At 37.0% G+C, this 12,556-nt stretch overlaps 1 protein-coding gene across 9 annotated transcripts in view; it reads left to right on the top strand.

The window, feature by feature from the left end:
• LOC122572583 (synaptogenesis protein syg-2-like) overlaps positions 1-12,556 on the top strand; it is a 108,880-nt gene that overhangs the window by 13,925 nt on the left and 82,399 nt on the right. For 6 of the 9 annotated variants that reach the window (XR_006318507.1, XM_043737698.1, XM_043737694.1 and 3 more), the window contains exons 1-2: positions 768-941; positions 7,480-7,961. Coding sequence is in view for 8 of the 9 variants with exons in the window: in XM_043737698.1 (XP_043593633.1) it covers positions 7,904-7,961 (58 nt within the window). In the remaining variant the exon portion in view is untranslated. Of the gene's footprint in view, positions 1-767; positions 996-7,479; positions 7,962-12,556 lie in introns of those variants that run through there. The other 3 variants (XM_043737695.1, XM_043737696.1, XM_043737697.1) reach the window with 3 other exon arrangements.

Genomic DNA, 12,556 nt, shown 5'->3' with positions numbered 1-12,556 from the left:
CCCCCCCCCCCCCCCTTCAGCAGCGACATCTACAGCCAGCAGCTACTATCATCACGGACAACATATACACCTCAGCAGTATCAATAGTTTTTGTGCCATAATATCGTTTTATTATTAATCGCTTACTGTCACGGGCTCACATTTTGTCACTGTATCGTCGTTCGTACGAAACGAACCGAACGCATCTGAAGTTAAGTGTCCGAAGCAGTATTATCCAGTAGAGAGTTGTCATTTAGCAGGTAGCACCGCATCAAAAGACTGTACATTGTACATTGTACATTGTACATACAGGTGATGATACGAGGCGTCACGGGGCGATCGAGAATGGAAATACGAGATCCGTCGAGTCTCGTCGACGGGGTGAGGCATCAGAGGGCGAGAAGAGCGAGAAGGGCGAGAGAAGGGTGAGAAGGGCCGAGGCGAGGCTAGGCTTGGCTTGGCTAGTCTGGGCGAGGTGAGGCGAAGCGGTGGGAGGTGGGATGGGGGGTGGGTTGAAGTGAGGCGAGGCGAGGCGAGGCGAGGTGAGGTGAGGTGAGGTGAGGCGAGGCGAGGCGAGGCGAGGCGCGGCGAGGCGTCGCGAAACGAGGAGAGGCGAACCGAGGGATACCGTGAAACGTGCCGGACGATTTGAGAGGGCCGGCCGGCTGACGCGAACCAAGGGCTGAAGCACAGAGTGGGGCGCGAGAAGCGTCGCGACGCTTCTCGGTAGCGCCGGGAACTAAAAGTCCGGGCGGCACGACGCGCCAGTATTCAGCCCGCGACGGTCGCGAGCGTTCGCGTACTTTCAGCTTTGCTAGTACATATGTATTTATTTGGGCTTGTTCTGTGCACATATATAGTATATTAGTATATACAGAAACATATATCCGAGTTCGTAAGGATAAATCTTCTAACCGGGGCAAGTGAATTTTTCTCAAGATTCTTTTCGACCACGCATATCGGTGAGGAGACGGAATTGAAGAAACTTTTAACTTGTGATGGGTGAACAAATTTATGTAAAATGTTCCAAAGTTCGAACTTACCGAAGGCAGTTGCTTTCCCGAGTTTCATTTCCTCCTCTGTTCTTCGTATCCTTTTTGTTCCCATAGGCAACAGCCACATTTCTCTGTCTAATGCCCATAAAATGAACTTGGCTGAAAGGAATCGCGTTTTACGTTATTACTATACTTTTCTCGTTCTTTTCCTTTTCTTTCTTCGCTGTTTTTCTTATTAACCGCGGAAAAATAACAGAAATTTTGGTCCCGATTTCATCTTGCCATTGGAGCACACTTTTTACCCTTTCTATCGACCATGTATTAACATTAATCGAATACCGTGCGATCATTCACCAATATCATAATCTAACGGAGCATTCTCCAATCCCTATCGTTTCCCACTTTCACGCTAACGATTTAACGAAAACTTTCTACAAAATATGTATTCCACGTTTTCCGCTTTTTCCTTTTTTGCACTCTCAAATATGTTTGACATTTAATTAAACACGTACATTTTTTTGTCCGAGCATTCTTGATAGGCTATAAGTGTTATCGAATTTGATTCGCGATTGAGATGCGTGCAATTGTAATCGCACGTTTGCGATACGTGTAATTTCTCTAACTATATTTTACTCGACGATAAAGAGAAGGTAAAAAGAGAACTGGCTCAATTTATTTCCTTGTCGATACCTTACCGTTCTATTCTGTCTATATGTCGCACGACAGTATGTAAGATGACGGCAAATTGTATAAAGAAAAGACCTCTGTCTTACAATTTACAGTCGTTCGCTTCGTAGCCTCCACTCTCGCGTCAATTTTTGTTTTCATTTCATTTATCGATATCGAACAACCTAGAGCATACGTGACTTCGGATACGTTACCGCCAGATACACTCTTGCCGTGATTTCATCCTCGTACGAATCTTATTCGACGTTGAATCGTTGCGTTGGGATTGGTAACACGACCGCCGCTGCAGCTTAACGAGTTCAACGAGTTTTTCTCGGTCGACCGTTCGGTAATTGAGGATCTGGTGGCACACAAAATTCCCACCGATACGATACTTTTATCGACGAATTAATTCGTATTGATTTGCTGTGGTGGAACGAAAAAAAGGAAAAGAAGAAAAATAAAGAAGAGAACGTTTTTCAGCCATTCGATACTGACTTGGGTGATACCGGCAAGTGTTTCCAAATGCATCGAGAGCACCTAGATTTTCACGAAGCATAAACGTATGCGATTCCTATCTTCGTTCGAATGAACAATTCGTTGCCGTTCGCGAGAATTTACCAACGTCGTGAATTTCATCGATCACATGCTTTACTTAAAGATAGATACGTATTGTTGGACCAAATAACCTTAACAACTTTCCTGTCATTCTGTCAATTTCTGTCAAAATCTTTTTCAATTCTAACACAAAGACTCTGTTAAGATATTTATATATACATATTTATTTGTAGATAGAAAATGACGAAACTGACCAAATGTTTCCCGCTTCCATTCTTCGCTCGATATATACTCTGAAACTTTTCCGAATAAAACAGATACATAATTAGAAAATCGTCTATAATAATAACCATTTTCGATACGTTGAAACGTTATTTCCTTTTAAACCGCACGGTACAAGTTGGTGCTTTCTGTTGCATTTCTTTCGTTCGATTCGTTGCGGATTAACGGATTAATTATTAGCAGGAACGTGTTAAAATATACTCATTGAAAACGACTATCGCATTACACAAAGTACCCATTAGAAGTTAAAATTCTTTAATCTCCTTTAATCTTCTTTAATGCGCGGTATATATAGATTGCGTTAATCGAAGGATATAGCCAGACTTTGGGATTGCATTAGAATGTTGTACGAAAACGTACGCGAATATCCGCTACTTGTTAGAAAAATTGAGAAAGCAACAACAAGAGCTCGATTATTCTTTTAAATTGCGTGCTCGTACGATAACAAATAGCTGCTAATATAATATATGTAGATATATAAAGTACATTTGTATTAAAAAAAATTGTTGATTATTTCGTCGTATATATATTTATGAAAATAGAGATTTAAATAATAACGAATAATCTCGCGAATTCAGGGAAATGAATAATATCGATTTAATGCAGGAAGTGAAAATTGTTGAAGCGACGCGACGAGCGGAGAATCGCATTCGAATCTAAATCCTTCTTGACGGCAACATCGCTTATAAACGTTTTCAGTAAATAAGTTGTTAGAAGTGATGTTCCTCACCCTGCTAAATAACCTGGACAACGTTTCCTACCGCGCGACGAGTAAAGTCCCTCTGGGCTGCTGGGCGTATTAGCAAATTCGATTCGGTGCGGTAACTTCCACCGTTCCATCGTTCCACCGTTCCACCGGTGTAACACGGATGGAAGGGATAATGCGAACGAAGCACGATGACGTCGACGTTTAATAAAGTTTTTCGCACTCGGGCTTCCGAGTTCCACCGAATTTTATAGATAAACACCACGGGAACCGACAAAAAGCGTTTTTGTCGTTTGTGCGTTTCTATTTTACTACACGCTTATACGTATCGTTCGCTTAACGCGTTTAATGCTTGCAAGTCCACCTGAAGATGCAGCACTACAAAGTCCTACTAAAACTTTTTCTATAAATTCAAACAAATTTGATAAAATGTCCGTTTCTTAAGAGATAAGTTAGATGCTGTTAGTAAAGATCACTGTGGTTTCGATTTTGCATTCGTTGCGTCGTACAACTGACAATGAAATATAAACTGAAAAGTGTGAATCCTTGGCACTTGGTGACAAATCTTTTCGACGGAAAACCGACTGAGAGGAACTTGTGTTTCTCGAATGAAACTAGTTGCTTTTTAGTTTCAGAGATGCGAAACTTTCTTGAAATCCAGTAAATTCATTGATTCCTCCTTTCCAGCGAATCAAAACCTCTTCTATTCTTGTGCCAAGTTTTAAACTAGTAAAACTCGACCGGATCTAGACGTGAGAAGGCGAACAAGTAAATTCGATTTGATAGCGTAATCCAAACTATAAATCATCCAGCTTTTTCCTTGAAATTATTTGCAAAAGAAATGCAAATTGCGAATGAATATAACTCGGGTAAAAGTAAAAATTGGAGATTAGAATCCAATTCTAATTAGTATCCAAGTATAATTGTTTATCGTTGTCATAAGTACGAAGCGTTTTTAGAGTTAGCAAAATAGAATTTAGTTTTACATTAAATTGTGTACATCGAATCTGTAATTCTACGTATACGATTGATACACCGGTGATTGATACATCGATGCGCGCAGATACGAATGAAAGGAGGCCAGTATAATTCGTTGCGCGAAAATCTCCACTTTTAAGAAAGAAGAGAATAATTTGCCGGAAATACATTTACTTCGTATCAAAATTAACATGTCCGATCAAATTAAGTGATTTTCACGCAAATATCGTTACACGTGTAAATCTTTTATTTCCAACAACTTAACGAATAACAGCACATTTTCAAATAGTATAGATTTATGTATAATATCACAGATATTTCAGATAGAGAGAAAATGTTTGATAAATGTCAGCGAAAAGTTAAAATATTCTGTATTTTCAGTTTATTACGCGTCGAAAGTTATCGTTTCCTACCGTAACGCATGGAAACTGTGTCGTCCGTTTATTTCTGTAGTATATACATACACCTACTATGTAAGTTGGATACGTCTTCTTCGGGATTATTTCGCACGTTCGGCAATCCTATTAGCTTTTACCTTATTCTTATCTTATTCTTACCTTATTCTTACCTTATTCTTACCTTATTCTTACCTTATTCTTACCTTATTCCTACCTTATTCTTACCTTATTCTTACCTTATTCTTAACGACAGCTGCCTGTGCATCGTTTCACCGCAAATTAATCACTCGGAAACTTCGTTTACGATTGTGTGCTTACGTACTTTATAGTAAAACTTGGTCGTTCAGCGAAAATCATCCAAATATTATAAAATGTACATAATAGGAAGAACGATTATAAAAAGTACAGTAACACAAGAACGATAATAGGGGAATAATTTTGCGATACAAACAGAATATAGCAGCACAGCTGTATATTTCAATTGAAACTTATTCCGCGTAACAATTTCCAATGAACAAGGGCAAGCATTATTGTTCACATCGAAAAATCTTTCTACATCAACTTCAAAACTAATGGAAAAATATGTACGAAAACAACAAAATTCATCGAAATAATCAACATTTTTGTAGAATTGAACATTTATCACATTCCAATTTAATGAAATCTCGTAGTACCAATCTATACGTTCGAAAAAAATTATATGTTACGTTCGATCACATTGTTGAAATATAATTTTCTCGTGTTATCTATTGTACAATTATATTTGGATATGGTTTTATTTGTAATATATCATTTGGTGGCCGTACAATTGACACGTCTCAATAAATGCCAGAGATACGTGTTATATTATATTATAAACTTAATAACGTTAATATTACGCGGTAATTGATAAATGAATACGAGTGGATGCCAATACATATGTACATTGTGAATAAGAGGATAAATAAGGTTGAAATTCCGTCGAACAAAGGTACGCGTGTCTATTGAAACGGCGGAAAAAGTGAAATGACGCGGTAAATGTCCTTTAAAGTCGAGTACGAAGTTAGTTGGCAAGGAAGAGCACCGCGAAGGTTCATACAATTAATCACTTAGCAGTTTTATTCAATTATGTCTTGCTGCGGCCCAGAGTGCCAGAACGCGAGTAGGAGGATTTAGGGTGGCTAGCGACAATGGCGTAGGTTGAAAGGAAAGTTGGTAGAAAAGGAAGAAGCAACGGAAGCCTTGCTAGTGGTATTTGATTTGTAAGCGAAAGCATAACACACTGTTACAGTTACGCTATAAGGTTGCACAGAGAGATACGTGTTCTATGTTCATCAATCATCGACGATAAAATCCATCGAAAAGTCGAGTTGCCTTTTCAATATGCCGTTAGCATATTCGCGTCGTATTCCGTGGTATCGAGAAAGAGGGCCGATAACGAAACAGACAGAAAGCGAAAAGCAGTGGCATGAAACACAGGAAGAGGAAAGATTTTATCGCAACTCACATCCGTATGATTATTACAACTTTACAAAATTATGTTACAAAATTTTGTTACAACTGGATAAATTATACGCATTGGTTCTTACTTCGTACGTAGATATCGTACGTAGAGATCTTCCGAGTATACTTTTGTCTCTTCAAGTCACACATTTACGACGCACAAATATCTTTCGATACTTTTTCTCAAAATACTCGAATATATATATATATATATATATATATATATATATATATATATATATATCTTTCATATTCATCTTTATATATATATATCTCAATTTCGAACAGGCTTTCGAACAGAGGAGATTCTGGCCAAAAATTCTTCGGTTCTACCCATATTACTGTGTATTACGGCATACTCGAGTATTTTGATTCTACCGAGTTTGCTCATTTGGTTTGCCAACTTTCTTTCACGATACTTCTTTCATTCCTATTTCTTATTTCCTATCGATACGGTTTTTCCTTCCTCCGATCGAACAAATTTTCGATATGGAATCATGACTGATAAACATTGATATCTGTACGTAACAGTTTATATAAACAAACATTTTCATCAAAATGTTTTTCACATTATTAAATCTTTTTGAATTTTTGGATACTTGATATTGATTGTAATTGGACAACTTGATAGAAGATGATTGGAAATATCTTTGTTGTCTTATCGACGTAATTGTGGTGTGTATAGTTCTAGCGTAATATATCTCCGAGAATACCGTGATCTTTAAAATTCGAAAACATTCAATACCTTCTCTCAACGCGGGATAAACTGCTGCGATCGCATTCGTGGAACAAAGTCAGAGCATTTTCAAATAACCGATAATATCCTCGTTGAATCGGTGATAACGGCGCAATAATTTCGTCATTTGTCCGCATTTAATAGACCCAATAGACTTTCGTCCATTGAGTCACGTCGTGTCTTCGGTTTCGACGCATTAATCGTACAAGAAAGATATGCTGTTTACGAGTTACCGGCCGTACGGATATACGTATTTATCAATTATACATATTCGTTTTATAACTTGCACACCCTGCACAAACTGTCGTTAAAGTGTTGTAATAGAGATCGTTCGAAAGAGCTTTTCCTTTGAATCTTGGTTGATACGTCTTTACGTTATACGTACGTTATACATGCCATGTATGTAGGTGCTTTTACACAATATTCAATTACAATATATAAATACAATATATAAGTAATCTTTTCCGACCGTCGAATTTATACAAAGCATATCATCTTGTCCCGTAGCGTATTATTTTGAATTAAGATACAGTGACCATGTATGCTTTACGAATAAATTGTTGCATCGTAATTCTATACTGCTTTAATATTTTGCAAGATCGTTGTAATCTTAGTAAATGTTAAATATCGTTTTGATAAAAACCTAATTATAATTTTGTTTATCCAAGTCTGATATGTGACTTGTTACTTACATTCCAGAATGCAGAAAGAGAGTATGTCGAGGAGAGTTTCCCGAAGAATCGCGTGAAAGTGAGAACCGCGACGGCTGACCACTTAAAAATACCGATTGTTTATTAGTGGGGAATTGTAGAAATAACAAAGTAAAAGAAGAAACGAAAACAGTGTAGCGGAAATCTTACGAAACGTGAACGGCGGGTGATATGAGTGAATATAGGATCTTTCGTGACGTTAAATGATCGAGCTACGGCCTGGTCGAAACAAACCCCGTCGATTAACCGGCACGCGATACGTCGGAAACACGATTAAAACGCAGTGCGTCCTTCTCTTTCGCGCAAAGAAACCGACAGATTCGTGAGCTCGCGTGGAAAGTGAAACAACGTTGGATACAGGGAAAAGAAGCAAACGGGGTGTGTTCGAGAAGAGAAGTGAAAAAGGAAAAATAATGTGGTGTCACGTCCTCGCCACCGTCGTCGCTTTTTTGTGTGTTGTCTACGCTCAAGGTTAGTCTGATTTTTATTCATATTTTTATACATATTTTCATTCGAATTTCGAATCTGTCATTGCCTTCTACGGTCAAGGTGTAACAATGGGACGTTCGTTGTCAAAAGGTATAGAGCGCACACGCGCATTATTTATTTTTATGAATATGTAACAGACAAATTGTCAAGGACTTGTGATTTCCCTATTTAACAGAATCTTGCAGCCGTACCTTGTAACGGGTGAACTCTTCGACAGATGATGTAACAGAACCCATTCTATAATAATATCCGTGATCCATGCGACCATGTTACCTGCGTGATTAGTTCGTACGAATCAAGCACCCTCATTTTCATCCAAGATCGCATCACGTTTCTGAATATCACCGATCAAAATTTCAAAGTATCTTCAGTCTTGCGTACACGTATATATCTTCGCTCCGCGTAAGCCTGTATTCGATGAAACTACATATACGAGTACGTATCGCGTGCGTATTCACGACGAAAAGGTAAAAGCATCTATGGTTAGAAATCAGAAAAGAATTTCCAAGTCCGATCGATACGCTTCGAGATCCTTTGAGAAAGTTACCTCTGAACACTCTGAACTCTGAACTCGGAATCTACATATATTCATACGTTGAACTCGAGCTTGTAAAAGTATTAAAATGTCGCGTTATTATGTTATCTACGGTCAGCGAATTTTGGTTTCTCGTACAAAATTCAACATATAACCTATACGCATTATAATCTAGCAAATATAAACGAAACGATTTTTTCCCTAAATTATTCTGTATATACAGGTTTTGTTTTTCACCGTCTTTCATCTAAAGGTCTCAGCATTATCTCTACATCTTATCTTTACACATATATTATTAAGCCATTTATATGATGAATCAGTAGCTCGAAAATAATGCCAACTTCATGTTTGTTTCACTAGGCTGTGTATTAGCGCACCTACGCATACTGTTTTATATACATATCATACATATTTTACTATCGTATTTTACCACGTTTGTGGCTAACATAGATTAGGTTTATACAAATTGTTCAGAATTTTGAAACTCTCGATAATCATGTACAAGTTCTCGCATATCTTGCAACTTTTAAAGCGGCGCAATATTAAATTACAAAATAAATTACCAATGACAGAAAAAAATTCTAGTTTTAGGTAAATATGAATATATTTTTATGAGTTAATTATATGTATATAAAACGTTATATAAATATAATATAGAACATCAAACGTGAATAGAAATTTTGGATGTCTCTCTGAAGCTTGCTTTGTAATAAAATGGGGCCAGACGAACACAGTAGGGCGCAATAACGAAGAATTAAACGAGTCGATGAAAACCTTATCCACTTTCAAGTTAGAGCAAGCTGTGATGCAGATCTTTCGTTGTATCTGCCAACCATACGATACAAAGTCTATACGTTATACTATAAGTCTGTTTCATAAAAATATTTCTTTTTAAAAAGCTTCTCGCTCCGTCGCATCGTGCCGATCTAAAACATACACACACACACACACACGCAGAGAGAGATCGTAGTTCCGTTGTTTTATAATTTACTTTCACTTATGTTTTTAGATATATACGTTGTCGTAGTAGATATATGTAGTTACAAACTGTTGCACGTAATAAAGAAAGAGTGTAATTCATTGGGATTTATGAAAATCAAAACGATGCTATTTGTTCCGAAAAGTAATTTTCGCGTTTCTCGTGCATTTTAATGCTACCCTTCCGACCGGAAAAACAAAAGGACTGAATCTCCATAAATAAATATTAATAATGTTTATTACGAAAAGCGCAATTGGATTTACAAAAAAAAAAAAAAAGAAAAAAGAAAAGAAAAAAAATTTCTTTATGCAATAAATAACGGTGATTCAACTGCTTATATTTTATACGCGAATGTAGGTGCGTATTAGAGATACTCACTTAAATGAGGTAAAATAAAAAAAAAGATTGATGTTATCCGAGACACGTCGAGCAATAATAAACTTCCATTAACTACAATACTATATTTTTCGATTAATCGATTGTAATTTTTTTATTAGCAAGGTTTCTTATACACTACTCGAGTGGGTATACTAAATCGGTAATGCCTGGGAAAATGCAATTCAAAGGGTCACAAAATCTCCACCGATTCTTACGATCGAAATCGCTATCAAATCACACAGCAATATAAGATATTATAAGGTAAGAGTGAGAATATTTTGAGTGAGAGATTATACACATTTCGCGACAAGTACGTGCTTATTACACGTACGTATCGATACGTACGATGTTCGTAGATCATATTGTAAAGTCAAGGATTTTGTCACGCGTATTCTTCGACTTGTTTTAACGGAAGCGGACACGCAACCCTAGGCTGTTGCTGTTGTGCGTCGCGAGACCCTTACGTGCAATCGAATCGAGGTCGCACGCGTGTTTGCGTCAACGAGTGCATGCGAATTTGTACGTACGCACGCACTTACTCGCTCACACTGTAGATAGTCACAAGCATCGAGGCGTGGTCGGCGAATTATGTGCTACGTGTAGGGACACGTACGTAGGGAGTTGTGGCGTTACTGCGTCACCAACCTTTACTCGTGCACCCTCTGTTTCTTTCGTCCACCCCAATGGATCGTGCAGTTTACGGTTCCCATACGGCCGTGGATAGATTCACCCGTAGCTTCGTACACTACGTACATACACAGCTTTTGCTTTTGCCAAAACTGTCGAGAACTTTGCGCTGCTTCCTCGGGCTGATGACGAGGCTTTGAACAATACTGCAACATTCGTTTCCTTTTACTCGTACAATATTCCCAAAAAGAGTAAAATTTCACCTTGCGTTTGATAATTTTCGAAATTTTGTATCACACGCGTATCGTGGATGCGATGCAACGGCAACTATGCTGCTGAAAATAGACGAATTTCCAAGTTTGACGAAGTTTAATATTGCCCTGTGATATTTAAAAGTCTCCGCAATTAGTATTAATAGCGTTTAATAAATATAAAAAATATAATAAATAATAAAACGGTATACAACATGACAGTAGTGATTCGTCACATTTTGATATTATCAGTGTTGTAATTGCTGGTTTTATTAAGAAGTCATTAGGTCGTTGCAATTATAAATGGAACGCCGAGATAACAAACGTAGTCTACGTTAAAATGTCGAAAGTTTAGTTTTGGAAACGATTTTGGCGTGTTTTATTGTAGCTGTTTTTTTATAATATCGACTACATATGACGGGCTATGGGTCATGCTTTTGGAAAAGTAGACACGCACACGTTTGCTAGTGTGCACGAAGTGTACGAGTCAGTGGAACGTATGAGATTGCTAGCAGCGTTAGAACATTTTTGTTTCGATGCTTTTAACGTTTGTGTCATTTTACTTTGAGAACAAGTTGTGCGCATCGCATTCACGCTTCGAAGTGGAATGCATTGCGCTCAATGTACGCAAGCATTGTTTACTAAAATTGACATTTACCATGATACCGTTATAATAGTACCGTTATATCTTTGTGTCTTTTACCGTTTTAACGTAAATTTGTACGAGACGAAACTAGAATCGCGTTGATTTCGAAGCATCTGATATTTGCATATTCCCCGATAGAATATATTTGCTATGGTAATTCATAAATTTTCAGCCATTACGCTATCTACTATACTATAATATAATGTAATTCTACTTGATGACTTCACTCGTCGTGATATACATCTGTCGATCGATATAACGAATTTAATTAATTCGGGTGACGTGCAGCGATCTTAATCGATCGCCATATGTTCTTACTGTCAGCTGACGTTGAATTCATGCGTTTCCTTCGCTAGATAATGTCAGTTATCGATTCATTTTAACGAATACGTTGATAATGCCCTCTTTCTACTTAAATCGTTAATTTCATATTTTACGTACAATCAATTATTTATTTTAATTGTATAAAGTAAATAAATAAAACAGATTTAATCCCTTTATGTTCGAATTAGCATAAGCAATGTAATAATAAAATCTGACCAAATATTTCATTCAAATTCTAATACCTTCGGTATAAAAATACGTAATTTAATCGATAGTGTTACTTGACATACATACACATACATTTGCCGTAATATTTAATTACTACAATTACTACAAGTTCATGGCTAGATAGCGATTAAACGCAGAATCAAATATGTATATGCTGGCTACAATATACAATATAGTATATATGTAATATATTTCGAATATAAAATGTAAAAGCAATACAATGGAAAGAATGCGACAGAAATTTTCGTACATTACTGTGCATAGTTATTTTAATAAACAAAGTAATAGTATACATTTGCTTATCGCTGAAAATGTTACTGTTGTAACTTTAATTCCCTTTCTCTTTCTTTTTATCCTTTATCCTCTTAGGCCGATACTACAGTATATATATTTATTTATTTATTTATTTATTTATTTATTTATTTATTTATTTATTTATTTATTATGTATGGATCATCATAAAGCAGCGAAAATAATAGAGAAAGAGAGGGAGGAGAGAATGTCGAATTGCAGGAAGAAATTTTGCACTAGTCGTTTTTCAATCTTGCATCAGTGGTCGAAATAGTGGTTCTTTACGAACAATTGTTTTTGCGAAGGAGTCGACTGGTC

This window comes from Bombus pyrosoma, linkage group LG11 (assembly GCF_014825855.1).
Source record: "Bombus pyrosoma isolate SC7728 linkage group LG11, ASM1482585v1, whole genome shotgun sequence".
Taxonomy (NCBI): Eukaryota; Metazoa; Arthropoda; class Insecta; order Hymenoptera; family Apidae; genus Bombus; species Bombus pyrosoma.
The sequence above is the reverse complement of the archived record's forward strand: the minus strand, read 5'-3'. Positions and strand labels throughout refer to the sequence as shown.